This window comes from Equus quagga, chromosome 3 (genome assembly GCF_021613505.1).
Source record: "Equus quagga isolate Etosha38 chromosome 3, UCLA_HA_Equagga_1.0, whole genome shotgun sequence".
Lineage (NCBI taxonomy): Eukaryota > Metazoa > Chordata > Mammalia > Perissodactyla > Equidae > Equus > Equus quagga.
This window is the reverse complement of record NC_060269.1, coordinates 13,622,273-13,639,520: the sequence shown is the minus strand read 5'-3', so window position 1 is coordinate 13,639,520 and position 17,248 is coordinate 13,622,273. Positions and strand designations below refer to the sequence as shown.

At 40.0% G+C, this 17,248-nt stretch overlaps 1 protein-coding gene across 2 annotated transcripts in view; it reads left to right on the top strand.

The window, feature by feature from the left end:
- PRDM5 (PR/SET domain 5) overlaps positions 1–17,248 on the top strand; it is a 185,679-nt gene that overhangs the window by 125,637 nt on the left and 42,794 nt on the right. For both annotated transcript variants that reach the window (XM_046655654.1, XM_046655653.1), the window contains one exon: positions 9,646–9,731. In XM_046655654.1, coding sequence (XP_046511610.1) covers positions 9,646–9,731 — 86 coding nt within the window. The remainder of the gene's footprint in view (positions 1–9,645; positions 9,732–17,248) is intronic.

The following is a 17,248-nucleotide window of genomic DNA, read 5'->3' as shown; positions in this document are numbered from 1 at the left end:
CGTATCCACCTTCTCAAGTCCACTTATTCTTCATAATTAGATGATTAGGTGAAGGGCATGCAGGGCAAGTATGCAGAAGACAGCTGCTTTTAAAGATTGTTAAAAAGTAATATTCTTGACTTTTAGAAAGGAATTTTAGAAATTATCTAGTTCAAGCCTCTTAGTTAAACTAATGCCCAGTAAAATAGAGTGATTTGCCAAGGTACACAACTCCTATGTGGTTCATCTAGAACTAAACTAAGCTTAAACTTTTTCCAGTATATCACATTGCTGGTATTTTTGCTTCTTATTCTTTAACATCCCTCCTAACACTTACTGTTACTCTTGAACTCACCATAGAATCCCATACATTCCTTCCGTAATGTTGGATGATGTTGCCATGTTGATACATCAACCAGTTGAGGACAATAATCTCGACTTGGAAGCTTGAGAGTTTGTAGTTTGTTACTTACGGTCTAACTGAGAACTGAACTCCAGATATGGAGAAACTTCCCACCACAAAATCGCCTATCTATAATATCTTATTATTTAATACCTGGTTCATATCCAGAGTATGGATCCTAGCGTCGATTTCAGGCTTTCAGACTCCATTTTATTTATTTCCTCCCTGCATGAGCTTTAGTAAGTTGCTTAACTTCTTCAAAGCTTGGTTTCCTCACCTGCAAAACAGGCTATGTAATAATAGTCCCAACTTCTCGTGTTGTTTCGAGGAAGAAACGAAGGTGTGTGTAAAGTACTTTGCATGGTGTTAGCACAGGGTAAGCGTGCGATCACGTGAGCCTTGCTGCCGATGTTGCCGTGTGTTTTGTTTTTCTTATTGCAGTCGGTATTTAATCACAGGTATTCATACTGCCTTAATATACAGCTTGACCCTCCATTCCCAGTGTCATCATTATCATCTTTTTATAACCTTTAGCAGCAGAGTATAGATCATCTATAGAACATAGATGAGGGTTTGCAGTCAAACAGGGCTGGTTTGGGGTGAATGAGGGTGCATGTACTGTGTGTTGCTGCCAGCATCAATGAAGGTGAATGCTCAGGTCTGTGCCTGGCAGGCAGCTCTGTAATTTATCATCCATTCCCTAGGCTAGCATGACAGAGATGGCACTCTGGGTCAGCTGAAATGGTAGAGCACATTCTCCAGTTGGTTTATGGCTTGTTAGGGTCAGTGAGAGCTGGGGTTAATTCCGCAAGAGAATCCACGGACTGTGACATGAATTCCATCAGTTGTTCATAAATTATGAAAGAAATTCTAGGAACTGCTTTTGGGGTTTTAAAGCTCTGGGCCAGAAGGTTAATTACTTGCCTACAGTTCCAACCAACTTTCTGTGTTAATAGATACCGGCTGTGTTGGCCCTTCTGTTCTAGGCTTGCTTGCACACTGTTACTTGAATGTAGTAATAAATCACTGTCTTAGGAAATATTTAATTTTTTGGTAAATACCTGTGATCAGCTTAGAAATAAACGGTTGGTATATTATAACTTGGTTATACTCAGATCTATCCACTGTTTTTCTTCCTTCTCCAGTACTTTTTCTAAATGAATTTATTCATTGTTTTTAGAATATTTGTTCAAAGTTATAAAAATAGTAGCTATAAATAATTAGAAATAGCTGTATGACGATAATGACATTATTAATAAAAATAGACAGCAAAGTAATTATAAACAAGTGAAAATTTAAAGCAGTTTTTCACATTTTTTTAAGAATTTGATAACCTTTATATGTTGAGGCAGAATTTATTTTGCCATATTTATTTGCTAAGTAGTTAATTACTAATTGGGTCAAATCAAATGGTCTTTTGCCTACAGATAATGTAAGAGTTAGCAGAGTAGGTGAGTGCAGAATCTGCATAGAAATAAGTGATTTCCTGAGCATCACACTGAAGAGCTTTAGGTTTTCCCTAAGAAGTCTTATTCGTAGGTAAAGTCTTGAACTGCATAATTCTTGTTTGCTAAGTGTTATTTTGACAATTCAAATGATTTCTGATCACCAGCCACATTGGTGGAACGTACTATTTCGTCCTCTTTTATTTATTTATTTTTTTTGCTGTAGTCAGCTCCTCCCTGTTGATTTTGGGGTAGTGATGAGCATATATAGCAACTTAAGAGAGAGAAACATTCATTTTGATTTTCATTGGTAGTATAATCATCTACTTTTTTCTTTTTTCAAAAATATCAAGGGCCCTAGTTTTCAATGCAGAAATTACAGTTCTTACATTGAGGTTAGTCATAGGCTGGGATATGAGGCACAGAGGGTAAGAGTGAGGGAGTAACATTTGTTTTGGAATATAGTGTTATGAATAATCACCAAATGAATTAATAATATAATCACAGAGACACTAATAAATGGGTCGTTTAAAATTTACTGTCATTTAGGTAAATTTCTTTTCATCATTTCTTTCTTTCTTTCTTTTTTTTGCTGAGGAAGATTTGCCCTGCACTGGCATTTGTTGCCAATCTTCCTCTTTTTTGTTTGTGGGGTGCCACCACAGCGTGGCTGGTGAGTGATGTAGGTCCACACCCGGTATCTGAACCTGTGATTCTGGGCCACTGAAGCAGAGCACATGGAGCTTTAACCACTCAGCTACAGGGCCAGTGCCTTGCTTTTCCAATTTTTTTGGTATACTGCAATCCTCAAAAATGGAAGTGGCCTAGGCAACAGTTTTCATTAAGTGTATTTCGACAGCTTTATGTATTGGTGAATTATTGGATAATATTATTAATAGCTGCCTCTGTTAACCTTGGAACACCAACATTTTCCTTTTGTTTAGGAAAGCTAAAGGAGATCTGATTTCTCTGATGTGTGCTTTCTTCTACCCTTGCTCTCATTTCCCTCCAAGAACAACTTCTGTGTTTTTCTGCAGCTCTGGATTGTGCTCCAGGCCTGGTGAAGATTTTCTAGCTACTCTAGTTTTGGGGTAAAGAGAATTATTTTCTAGGTTTCTTGCTGATCAAAGGTATATACGCTTGATTCTTCCTTGCTGGCACTATTTACAGGAAAACCCCTCTGTGTTCAGGCACCTGAGGTGTAGCTGCTTCCTCACTCCACCACCACTGTTCACGAACAATGCTCGTAAATGCTGGGTTAAATAAAACTCCAGGTAGGAATTCCTGAAACCAGGAAACTGCTGGGGGAAAAGAGTAATGATTTTCCCACCAAAGTCTGACTCCCTAACAACAACACACAGTCAGCATGTAATTACTTTACCTTACTTAGCTTACCCATCTCACTTGAGGGTGTCCTTTAACATAGCAGTGCAGAAAACTCACGTAGGAGGTTTTCTTTCTTGCTCAGAACCGTTAAGCTTTGCCAGTGTCTGGACTGTTCAGATGTTTCTCCATTTGTGACACAATCCCCTTTGCTTCTGTCAGCACTCACATCAAGGGCCTCTGTAGCTGTCTTGCTCCCTTGAGGCAAGTCACATATAATGGCGGCATTTATACACCTGGTTGGCCGAAGCAAGGGCATCCTGAGTAGAGAATATTTTATGTTCTCTTCCTAGCTCGTTATTTTAAAATTATTCTTTAACTCTTGGCCTTTTTTATTCTGTATCTCATATTCTGTTTTGTTTGCCTCAGTAAAATTCACTGTTTGTTTTGCCCTCAATCCATAAATAGGTCTGGATCTTTATTATTTCAGACTAGAAAGTTAGTGAGCACATGGCTTCCCCGTTTTTCTGCATCCCAGTGAACCTCACCACATTTTATTTGGCATCTCCTCAGAAATGAGGGAGGGATACTGTAACTGAGATTTTTAAGGAAAAGGATACATCTTTTACTTTTTTTGTAGCTCCATAGAACCTTGCTTAAAAAAAAAGACTGAATTTGTTTTGATTCAAAAAGTATTTTGAGAAGGACCTCTCCTTGAGTCACCCTTTGATTTTTACATTTTATTGCCCACTTCCTTAGAATAGTAAACTTTTTCAACTTTTAAAAGAGAGAGTATCTCTGAAATATTCAAGGAGTAAATGTCAAGTTCAGATTTTTGCTGTCTGTCTTTCAGAGGTACTGTCCTCACGTTTAACTTGTTTAGATCAAGTAAGATTTCGCAGGATTTGATTAATAAGAGCTCTCCAAGAGTAACACTGTGGGCTTCAGTGAGATCAGTGGGGTTTCAGGGCTCTTTTTGCTGCAGGAAAAAAAAAAAACCTATTTCAATTCACAGAAAAGTGCCAGGAATGAACTTGAGCTGCTCCCATTTGTCGGTGTAGCGTTTCACTTCTCTCTGCGGTATACTTCTAATTTATTAGATGCTCCATAAGCTGAGGGGATTGGTATGGTGAAACTGGAAAAGTGATTGGGTGGTGCTTGCACAATTATATCTTTTGGTTTAATTTGCACTTAGAATGAGTCACTTTGATGTTTTGTAATAATTTCCTTAGTCACAAAAGCAAAATAAGCTAGTCTCATAATATTTGTGGAAAACAAATATAAAGTTCTTCTAAACAATTCCCATATAACACATGTATTTTAAAGCTCAATCGTGGAACTATCTTAACTTTTCATGAAACATGCCCTTTTGAGGTTTGCTTTTTCATTTGAAAGTTGGTACCTCCAAAACTGATTTTTGTTAGAAAACTTAAAGGAAAAAGTAAAACTATGGCTCCAAAATCTTTAAACATTAACTAATTTAATTATTTAGACATTGTTTAGTTTGGATTCATTGAAAATAAAAGTTTGACTTTATTCCATCTTAAATTACATTTTCTATGTGCATACATCTTCTCATTTTTTCAGAGAATTATGAGAATTCTGTGAAATCTACATAGGTTTTGAAAATATATGGACAAAATAAAAGGGAAAATTATTAAAATAGTTTCTGATAATAGGCTATTTTCATTTTAATCAAAATCTCTTAAAACATATATATTATAAAACTTTCCTGCTTGTTTAAAAATATTTCAAAGCATAGGGCTCATTGGCTGTACACTTTTTAAAAAAAATTGTGGTAAAATATAAGATAAAATTTATATTACTTGTGCTAAAATATAACATACAATCTGTTAGCCGTTTTGTTTAGCCAATAGTGGCCATTATTATTAAGTCTTTTGCATTCGATGTGTTTAGTAGCATGAAATAAAATTTGATCACTGAGCCCTCTGATAGACTGGTCAAGTGCTTTTTTTCAGTTAAATCCGTGGTCTAATTTAAGAATATCAAAGTTGGCAAGGTTTTTCTTTATTAGTTTCATGTTGTGTAAACATAGATCTTTAGAAAGCATTTGTGTCAGGATGTTGGACATTGAAGTGGTTATGTAGCAATAGATGGATATTAGCAGCTTTAGGATCCTTTTATCATGAAGATGCATGCTAACCTGAAAGGTCACAAATTTTAAGATGCTGTTTTAATATTAGTCTTTTAATCCTTTGGTGAGGGTTAGAGTTCTTCTGATGTCTTTAAAATTATATTGCATAAAATAATGATAATGCCAATAAATTATAATCCTAGTGGCATATATTAAACTAGAATCTGATTTTTTCCTATTGTTTTTAGCCATACTTGCCAGTGCATAGTTGTAGTCATAATGTATTTTCTTTGTCAAAACCTCAGGGTAACTTGTTGGGGGACCAGGCTAGACTCTGTTAAGTTCTTTCAGGTGGCATCCGACGTCCCCTTTCATTACCACGAGCTGACTTTGGAAAGCCATCTCCAGTTCTCTGGTGCTCTTTTCTGAATATTTCCCTGGCCTACAGATTTCAAATACTTTTAACCTGCTTCCATCTCAGGTGTGCCAGCAGTGAAATAAGCAGGCTTCCTTCAAGCCCAGTGAGCTAAAATGCTTTTAATTCAAAGCTGAAGCGCTACAGAAAAGTATGCTTGAATGATGCTAGATTGACAGGCAGGGACGGTGTTCATTCAGTTTTTGCCTTTCCTGATGACCTTAGTGAAGTCCTTCTCCTGCCCACTCCCACGGAGGTCTTTCTGAAACCTATCTCCTTGCTTTATTTTCTTCGTATAATTTATCAGTATCTGAAATTATCTTGTGTCTTTTCTTTAATGTTTTCTTGTCTTTCTCATTACACTAGTAACATTGAAGAGACAGTGATTTTGTGAATCTATTGGCAACTGCATTCCTAAAGCCTAGGACAGTCACTAAAAGATGGTGTGTGCTCAGAAAAAAATCTGTTTAATGAATGAACTCACTTCATGGAATATCCACTTTGTGGCACCTTTTAAAGTCAACCTGAAGTCAACCTATTACAGTTGCCATTACATTTGTTTTTTCCTTGATGTGTTTGAAGAAAACACAAGTGGATTTTAATGTTCATCAGTGTCAGAATATGATTCAAAGAAAGAAGCAGATGCAAAGAACTCATCTATTTTCCTTAGTTCAGTGAAAAGTATTTCACTGTTATGGCCACTTCAATATTATTTATGCTACTACGCTCGGTAAATCTGACTATTGGTAGCTAACTCTCAGAGTGTAGTATGTGACACTTGTCGATACTGTGTTCCCCTCTAAATACTGAAGGTGGTTACCTATATGTAGTTCTCAAGGTACTGTTTAATATTATGTCAGTGTTTGCGTTCACTTGGGATCTGCTTTGAGACACAACACATGCCTAACCTGCCTCCTACCTTTTCCTGATGAGCTTTGATAACTAAAAGAATGCCTGAATCTGCCAGCCAGAAAGATCTGGTTAATGTTAACTGTTATTGCAAGCAGCAGAGTTTTTGTCAATAACTTTAGAAAGTCTAACCTAATTTACACAAAATACTAGTCATATTATTAATTTATGTGACAGTGTGAGTCACGGGTTAAAATTCTGATTCCACCATTTAATAGCTGTGTCATGTTAAGCAAATTGCTTTTTTTTTCTGTGCCTTATTTTCCCCATTTGTAAGTTAGGGAAATGAATGCCTAGATCAGATGTTGCTGCAAGAATTAAAATTGCTGATGTGCATTAAGCATTGTGAACAGTAGAGCAGAGCCTAATAGTGGTAGGCTTTATGTGTTTCGGCCTTTGTTATTATTATTTTCATTTAGATTTGTTTTTAGCTCCATTTTTTTAGCTAATTTTCAGATTAGCTAGTTTTCAGATTAGCTGATTTTTATGTGTCAGAATTTGAACACTGTGATTAGCGTAAGCAAAATGAAAACAGCCCCTAAATCTACCAGCAAAGTTAAAAAATAGTAGCTATTTGGATTTGCATCATGTTGTACATCAGAACCAATGCACTGGCAGCGTTCAAGTAAGAAGGAAAGATCTGTGTTCTGAGAGTTAACTCAAGTTGAAAGTTCCTGTTCATACCAGGATAATTTTCTATATGGACAGAAGTATTTCCTGGAAACATACTCATCACAATAACTTGAAATAAGGAAGGTATCCTATGCATAATGAGAAAAAACCCTAAGAATAACAGCTTGCTTAAATGTGCGAATGGGGCACATGACTTTAATAGTTACTAACATATTAACTTGCACAGGTAAACTTCAGCTTCACGTTGTGTGGGCCAGCAGATGGCTTTGTCCGCAGAGTCTAGGAAAGGCAGCATTGCCCTAAATGGGCTCCAGCCAAAGGAGTAGACAGAATAGCAGATAAATGTAGAGTCTAAGCTGATTTGCAAACCACACACTGTAGTTTTCAGATACATTCTGTTTATCAAAGCATTTACCCAGTGACATCCTTTAAAACTGGAGTTATATTCTGGGATGGTAGAATAAATGAGTGGAGCTGAACTTAGCCAACTTTTCTAAATGTATCAGTTCAGTATCCTGGATCTCAGGGTTGTCTTGGGGATGGGGGAGAGAAATACTAACCCTCTAGAGGCCCAGTGTCTATTCTGAGCAGTCTACACAATCCTCAAGGGAAGCAGATAGATAGTCATCAGCGAGAACAATAATTGCCAGCTGTTAGGAGTTGTTGGATTTATTAGTTTGCTAGGGCTCCTCCAGCTAAGTCCCAGAAACTGAGGAACTTAAACAATAAAAAATTGCTGTCCAACAGTTCTGGAGGCTAGAAGTCCAAGATCAAGGTGTCAAGAGGGAAACACTCCTTCTGAAGGAGCTAGGGAAGGAGCTGTTCCAGGCCTCTCTTCTGGCTTCTGGTAGTTCCTTGCCTTGTGGCAGGATAATTCCACGCCTCACATGGCATTTTCCCTGTGTGTCTGTCTTCGCATGGCCACCTTCTTATAAGAGCACCGGTCACATTGGGTGAGGGGCCCACACTATTCCATAACATTTTCAATGACCCTATTTTCAAGTAAGGTCACATTCTGAGGTGCTGTGGGTTAGGACTTCAGCATATGAATTGGGTGGACCGGAGCGGGGCGCGCATTGCTGCGCTTGCTCCCACATTGTGTTACTGCTGAAAACACAAAGTTCATAGCCCAGAGCAAGGCCCCCTGTGCCACAGGGGCTCCAAACCAGGAACGAAGCTGTCCATTTCATGAAGCAGTGTCAGGGACTGGGGAGGGGGCAGGGAAGGCCGTGATGAAAAGTCACCTTTGGTTTGAGCGCCAAGGACTCATTGTTGACCTGAGAAGGGAGGTCACTGGACTAATGCAGGTGGTACCTGACTGAATGAGAGTGAGAATCAGGACAAGAGAGGAGAGGACGAGCACACACTACTCGTCCAAAGGCCCGTCTCTGAGGGGAAGGAAGGATGGAGAGGAGGTTTACATTTGCTGAAGGCAAATATTTTATTGAATTGATCTTTGATTGCACTTAGGGTTTAGCATCCTGCTATGTAAATGCATTGTTAAATGAAAGAATAAATAAATTAGTCATTTGAGTTACTGTCCATTCTATAATTAAGCTTTGACCAGACGGCAGCTTCACATTCCTCCTGGAGAGTAAGTTTTGTCACATTTTTGTCATTTCACAGTAGAAATTCTTTTAAATGTGAAGTATATATGTATGCTTGCTTGTTTTAAAAAAATTGTTTGGCTGTTTTCTAAATAATAACCTCTAGATGACAGGTACTCTGTTATATCAGAAAGTATGGATCAATTATTATTTAGCTTAACTACACATGGTTCTGTTTAACATACACCAACTTTATGAAATTCTTTTGAAACTCATCACCCTGAGAAAGAATATGAAATCTTTTTTCTTTTTTTCCTGAGGCAGATTCGCCCTGAGCTAACATGTGTGCCAATCTTCCTTTATTTTGTATATGAGTCACCCCTATAGCATGGCTGACAAGTGGTGTAGGTCTGCAACTGGGATCTGAACCCACAAACCCGAGCTGCCAAAGCAGAGCACGCCAGACTTAACCATTGTGTCACAGGCCACCCCGAAATCTTTTTTTAGAACAAGGAATCAGTAAGCCAATTAAATAAAGACCTCCATAATGAGCAGTACAGTGACAGAACAAATTGATTAATATAAAATCCTTTCAACAAATTCTTAAAATTAGGAGATGTAATTTGGATTCAGGTATTAAAAGGAAAATGAGGCAAGCCGGCCGCTGGCGAATGTTGTTTGTGTCCGCTACCAGAAGTGCTCCAGGCCCAGGCCCTCCCCACAAGAGGGCACGTGGGTCTACTGCCCTGGACTGCCCCTGAGGTGGTGGCCCAGCTGTGCCCGGAGCCTGTCCTTGGCGTTCGTGGAGCGTGCGTGGTGATGGATGGGAGGAGTGGTGGCGCACTGCCTGCTTTACTGCTTTCTGTTTCTGACTTGGTGGCTTCCTTTATTTGTAGGTGAGCGTCCTTATCAATGCCCTTACTGTGAAAAAGGATTCAGTAAAAATGACGGACTGAAGATGCACATTCGTACTCACACCAGGGTAAGATGATATTCTGTCTCATTAACACCGATTATGAAAACCATACTTATTTTTTTAAAAAGACATTTAACTTTACATGAGAAAATAAAGGTGATGTATCCGAAATTTTGTTTATATTTGTGATAGACATTTGGGGATAAAATTTTTTTAAAGACAAGATAATGAAAGAAACAAAAATCCGAACCAAAAAAGGGTCCCCATCCTCTGAATTGTGAGTCAGTTTTTAGGTGTTATAAGTGACATAATAGGTGTTATAAAATACAAACTGTCAAATAAATAGGTTGTAATGTCTGAATTCTAAAAAATGTCAAGATGCTGTCTTGCAGAGTATTGTCTAGTAAAAGGAACATTCTTGAACAGAGGCAAGTCCGTCAGCATGTGACCATTAATTAATACATATGAGCAAGTATATTTGCAAGAAAGACATTGAAAATAGTGTAAATTATTGGGAGCGATGGAAAACAAGTAGGACAGCTCATTGCTTTACAGGGTGTGCCTGGCGCTGCTTTCATTCTTTTGCCGAGGGAGCCCCTTGTTCCTCTGCTGTCAACACCTCTCACTGGACTATTGTCATTCTGGAATAAGAGACTTTTCCAGACTCAAGCATCTGCCAGAAAATGTGAGCAGCTCACACTCCATCCAGATACATTTCTAGTTTACGGCACAATTAGACACTTTATATGAACTTTCCATTTGGAAATATGTTGTTTTAAATAGGTGCTTGATTTTGTTCTCTTCATCTTTTCACTGCATTATCTTTCACACGGTTCCTTTTCAGTTTGGCATTTAAAAGTGCTTATGGTCTGTATATAAAGGATGTATTTTTTCAAATTTTAAGAGACATACCTAATCTCCTTAAGAGCAATTCTTATTTCAGTCTCTCCTGGATTTCCCTTTTTACCTTAGCTATAAAATAAAGACATTAGAGACAGCATGTAATACTCATATCCGTTCCAGCATAATAGTCTTCTAGCCTCTGCTTCAGTTCTGTGGGCCATGAAAGACACCCTCCGAGGGCCTGTTAAGAAAATGCTCTTCTGTCTTTGCGATGGAGGAGAGAGGCAACTTCTCATTTAAGCAAATTGAGAGCAGATTTCTTGTGTGGTTTATACCGTCATAGTCGTCCTACTGGAATATTAGGAACTGGAGTACAGTGATGCGTTGCTTAACTAAGGGGATACGTTCTGAGAAACGCGTCCTTAGGCAGTTTCATCGTGTGAACATCATAGCGTGTGTTTACACAAACCTAGATGGTATAGCTTACTACACACCTAGGCTGTATGCTACTGATCTTATGGGGCCACCGTCATATATGCGGTCCCTTGTTGACCAAAACGTCATTAAACAGCGCATGACTGTATTTACTAAATATAAAATTACTTCATAAGCAATAAAGGATCAGACAGATATTACTGCTCATAATAATATGACTTAAATGTACATATTTAAAATATTTATGTCATAATGGCATCATTAAGGAGTTTTAAGTTAGTTTTAGTGTAGTTTAGAAGGTTATGTTATATGGATACAATTGTTACAGAGGTGTCAATAATGCGTTTTAAAGATGCCAACTTACAGGCAGAGGAACCTTGGTTCTTCTCATCGAAACTAGTGATGTTAACCCAAATCTGGGCGTTAGGGTGCATATTATATTGTTTCCCGTGATTCCTGATGACGGTCATGACCACACCACAGAGGAGGCTGCTTAAATCACTGCAGGAAGAAAATACCTTTTAGGGTTTCTCAAGAAAGTGTGATATTTCCAATTCAGCTAATTTGTTTTTTACTTTGTTTTAATATAAAATTTATTAATGAGCCTAATACAAATACTTAAGATAAATACAAAGACCACTAATGACATGCCAGGTACTATTCTGGACCTTCACGTCTGTCCATTCGTTTAAGAAGCCTCACACCAATTCATTAATGAATTTAACTATTCACTTAAGTCTCTGTGAGGTAGGTCTTATTATGATCCCTTTTTAAAAAGTGAGAAACTGAGGTACAAGCAAGTGAGTAGCACCGTCGGCATGGGACCCAGGCGGAGACCTGGATGGTGGCTGCAGAGACCACACCCCTCACTACACACATTTGCCTTTCATTCATTCAAAGGTTTCCTAATCCCACTGGTTCTGATATACTTTCCTGTGTATTTTCAAACTAAACGAACTGCAGCAATGACCCCAAAGTCTCATGTTCATGTGACTATTTGAGCCTTGTTCGAGGATCCTGAAGCTGCCTCGAGGTGTCTGGGTGCAGGTGGAACCTTGTCGGCAGCTCTCCAGCAGTCCTGCCTGCACAGAGAAGACAAACCCCAGGCTTGACTAAGGGGACGGCAGAGAGAGTGCGGCTGGAAGGACCCAGGGTTTTAGATGGAATCCCACACAGTTCACGGAGAGCACTAGCAAAGGAACAGAGTAATAGATACAAGCCTTTCAAGTTTTGCCTCAAACTCTTCCTTAATTTTTCTTTCTCATGCAATATTTATATTTTATCCCAGACAGCTTTAGTTTCAAAATCCTGTTTTCTAAGCATTGGATAAATAGAGATTTTTCTGTGCATATTACTGCAACTTTTCGAAAGCTGATTATCAGCGAATGCAATCAGAGTGATATCAAGAACCAAGAGACTTTTTGAAGAAAGTTCTAGAGGAACAATCTCTGCAAGTTCCTATTTTCTCAGTATTATTTGGGTTTTATAAATATCAATTCAAAAAAGATACCAGTACATCTGGACTGTAACACATTTCAGTTTTAATTTTCTATTCGTATTAAATGTTTAGTATTTAGATAGCTCTAATTCCAGACATTTTTTATCCTATTTCAAAAGAAAATTTTAATTCGATTACAACAACAATAACAAATACTATATCATCCAGCCAGTTACATTTTTAAGAAGTTTTGGTGGGTCTACGTAAAATGCCGTGCTATGCCTGCGTCCCCAGGTTTGCATTCTGTGGTTACTGCATGGACACTTCTGAGAAGGAACACAAAGTCCTTTCCCCTTGGGCATTGTTCATTGGGTCTAGCAAGGGCCCCAAGTGTGGGAGATAATTTTGCTAAAATCCTAATTTTGCTAAAAGGCTAAACAGTTGTTGGTCTTTTATGGAGAGGCCAACGCTGGTAATTTCTTTATTTCCTTCAATATATTTTCTGTATTTTTGATTTTTAGCATGTTGACTGTGTTGTGCCAGACGTGTCTTTTTATATATTCATCCTGTTTATATCTGTGGTTTGTTATTATTAGTTAAATTTTGGGAAAATCCTCAGCTGTTTCTTTTTCACCTATTTCTTTGGTCCCTTTCTTTCTCTCTTCTTCTCATGGGATGCCAATTACATATGTTACATTGGTTGGTATTGTTCCATAGCTCTTGGTAGTTCTTGTTCATTTTTATTTTGTTTTAGTTGCCTTCTGTTTTCTAATCGTGGTGTTTTTCTCTTTGTATCTTTGTGTTTCTAATTTCTATTGACAAATTTTCCATTTCACTGATCTTTCCTCTGTTATGCCCAGTTGGCCTATTTGAAGAAGTTCATCTTTGATAGTTTTTCATTTCTAGTATTTCCATTTGGCTTTTTTTTAATGGTTTCCATGTCTCTGTTGAAATTTCCCATTTGTTCCTGCATGTTGTCCACCTTTCACTGAATTCTTTGACGTTAGTTATAGTTGTTTAAAATTCCCTGGTAGTTCCCCATCTGGGCCATCTTTCTATCTCGTTGTGTCGTCTATTCTGTCTCTTGATAATGGGTTTGGGAGGGTTTGCTGTTTGGATGTCACATAAAATTTTGATTTGATGCTGTTATTGTGTGTAAAAGAATGATAGAGACTGAGGTAGATACTATTGATGCCTGGAAATTGGTACACCTCTTCTGCCAGGCCATTAATGTAAGGGGTTGAATTAATCTAGCCAGCAGTTGAGCTAGAGTTGGGTGGGCTCCGGTGGTGGACTGCTGTTTCCATGTTCTCATGGCCAGGGGTTTTCCACAGTAATTCTGCTCTGTCTGATTTTAGCAGACCTTCATGCCCTTGCTATGGAAGAAGTTTTTCTCTCTGCCTCTGCTTTTGCCCCTCTACCAGGTATGGTCATCTGGTGCTTGTTACTCAGCACGAGACTTGAGTGGGGCAGAGGGCTTTCTTGATTCTCCTGCTCTAGTGTTAGAACGAGGCAGGTGCTGTGTGCCTGAGCCTCTAGGATGGGGCTTTCTCGGCATCCTACCCCTACCCTGGTGGCAGGCAACTTCTGCCTCTGCCTCAGTTCAGGGTCTAGAGATGCAGTGTCCTAGCCACTAGCCACATGTGGCTATTTAAAATTTAATTGAAGTTAAATAAAAATTCACTTTTTCATGCACACTGGCCACTTTGCAAGTGCTTAATAGGACATGTGACTTGTGGCTACCATATTGGACAGCAAAGACACAGAACATTTCCTTTGTCACAGAAAGTTCTGTTATACAGTGTAAGTCTAGAGGCCAGGAGGCTGAACTCGGCTTTGTACCAGTGGAGGTTCCTGCTTCTCTTTGAGCGGCAGCAGATCTTGGGTGAGAGCCCTTCCACTGCGTGTCAGTGCAGGGTGTGGGCTGTGGGCAAAGTTCTGCCCCTATCTAGAGGCAGAGGCCTTTGCCTGGGACCAGAGCACCCGAGGCTTTCCTGCCTCACCCCCAGCAGCACATGACTTTTGCTTCCTGACAGGAGGTCAGATGTCGGGCATGGCAGGTGTCTTGCTCCTCACTCAGAGGCAGAAGGCATTTGTTTCCTGTGTTGGAAGGGTCTGTGGCCTCTGTGGTTTTGTGCTTACTCCCTGGTGGTGGCCAGTCGCCGCCTTATACTCACGTGGGGACCAGTATGCAGATGGGTTCCTTCTGGTCCTCCTGTTCCGCCATCACCCCTTGTCAGGCCCTGCTCCTCTGTGTCGCTGAGGGAGCTCCCTCAGGTCTCCTGGCCTGCCCCATCTTTGTCAAGAGCACCCGGTGGAGCCAGTGGAAAAGAGGTGGTGGATGACGTGGACTTCCAGTGTATCTGGGTCCCCATAATTCTAAACTGTCCCTGTAAACTACAGTGGACCTTTGAGAATTCTTTAAACTTTTGCTTGTTTTCTTCCCACCCCCTTTTGTGGCAGCTGCCTCTTCCTCTGTTCTCTGACAAAGATGAAACAGCTCTTGTGTTCCATCTTTGTGACATTCGGTTCACCCGGTTGTCTGATGACCTCAGTTCACAAACTATCGTATGACTTTAGGTTCAAAACGATGATGTCGATTATCCAGCTTTTTCCCATTGTTAGGGTAGGGGTGACGTTCTTTGTCGCTTTCCACGTCCTAACAGCAGTAATTTATTGTTAGCTGTCTAAGTTTATTAGGACAACTTCTTCTGCTTAATGGCTGTACATTCATTTTCCGCTTGGGAGCTGATAAAAACAGAAATTCTTACACTCCCTGTCCAATTAGCACCTCCATTCAGTCAGGGAAGCACCCATGTTTACAGGCCCCATGTGGTCCAGGCCAATATGTTAGGTTTCTACAAAGGGACTGTTTCCCAGGGTGAGAGCTCAGTTGGCGTCGGGCTGGGCTTGGCCAGCTCTGCTCAGGGCATTGTGCTGTGAGCCATTGCTCATCTCGGTCCAGGTTCTCTCTCCTTCACCTTCTCTCCTTCCCACTCACGGGCTTTTTTTCTTGCTTGGGTGATGGAGGAAACAGCTTTTTGGAGGGAACAGGGCCTCTCTGGGGACAATCTTCTTACTTTGGACACTGTGGCTTCAAACCAAGACTTTTTAAAATAACCTTAAAAGGAAATAAGAGTTTTCCCAGGGCTTTTAGGCTTGGAGATCCTCCTGGCATACTGCCAGACCTTCCCCTCCTTATCTCTGTTGTCTTTTGTCTAAAAGGTCTTTTTGACCACCCAAAATCTGTCTAAGGGAGATAAATGTAAGTTGCTTAACTCTCTGTGTGTAATGTCTCAAGTCCATTTTAGGATATTATACTTGGGAACAATAGATCATCTGGAAATTACAGACTTTAGGTTTTTATTGTCTTAGACACATTGAACCAAAACACTCATTCTTAGTGAGTTGGGGCACATGCTCGTAAATATCTGTTTTGTAAACATTAGGTTCAAAAGAAATTATCGTTTGTAACCATTTACCACAGAAAGCTTCATGTCTTGTTTAATGACTTTTGATTGTCGACATGGAAAACACCTGCACCAATTAGAAAGTTATTTCAGAAACTCTGCCTTTTGAACACCACTTAAAAAACCAAATTAGGTTACACAAGTTTCAGAGTTCTAAGATCACAGCTGTCTTTCCAGCCTTGTTTATGGGAACAGCCAGATTAGTTCTTACAAACATTAAAATGCAATTAATTAAATACATTAAATGCCAGTGGTTAAAAGGAACAGCAAGTCTTTTGTGTTGTTTTGTATTTTGTTAATTTTCTTTCATGAAACTTCCTGTCCCCGACCCTCAGGTAGTTCAGATTTTTGGTGGGATTAACAAACCTGTGCGTTTTGCACTTTCTTCTGACACCAGGCAGCGAGACCCTGGTCCTTAAGCCCAGACTGCGGGTAGGGGGTAGTCTCCGATTTCCTAGGCCTCGGGCACTGCTGGATTTATCCGGAGGCTTTCGAGGGGTGTACTGATGGAGCGATTTGTAAACTATGCAAAAAAAATCTAACCAGAGCATCCACCTCGTGAATCCTGTGGGTGCAATGTGAGCAAGATATTGAAGGAAAAAGAAAAGAGCTAATTCATTATGGGTGAGTATGTTGGAGGAGGAGGAGCGAGGAGTGGATGCTAAGGGAAGCAGGAAGAAGAGTTTCCCCAGCTACCAGACATTGTGTAGGATTTCTGTAGCCTTGGTTGAGAATTGAAAGGGGCCTTTTAAGTGCGGCAATCAGCGTGGAATCCTCATGAACACGTTATGAGGCTGGCACATAAAACTTAGGAGACAGATGCAGAAGCGAGTCTGTTGAATCAGGTAGGGGGTGGGTGAGTTGATTCTGGGAAATGCTAGAGAGAGCGGGTAGTATTTGAGTTGAGCTTTCAGAAATATGGAGGAGGGCATGCTGGGTGCTCGTAACCACAGGGGCAAAGTGAAAGAGGTACCTCCCGATGCAGTCAGGGGGACCCGGTCCCTGTGACTGTCTGAGGATGCGTGTTGAAGTCTGACTGCAGTTGAGACAGGCTAGGACTGAGGAGTTGGTATGAATCCTGGAAGCACGTTTCGTTTCGTGTGTTGTGTTTTGTTTTGAGCAGGGGAGTGACATGATCAGCTCTCTTTTGGCAAGGTTGCTCTGAAGTCATCCTCCTCGAGGGTGAGTTGAAGGAGGCAGGACTAAAGGCAGGGACACTCAGTCAGGAGGCGTGCTGGAGCCAAGTGAGCTAGATAGGAGCCCATACTAGGTGGCAATGGGATTTGAAAGAAGGGTACAGATGTGAGGGACACCTTTGAAATAGTACTGATGAGGTTTGGACGGGTGGTGCATACAGGTGGTGGAGGATAGGGAGGAGTCCCGGATGATCTTGGGAT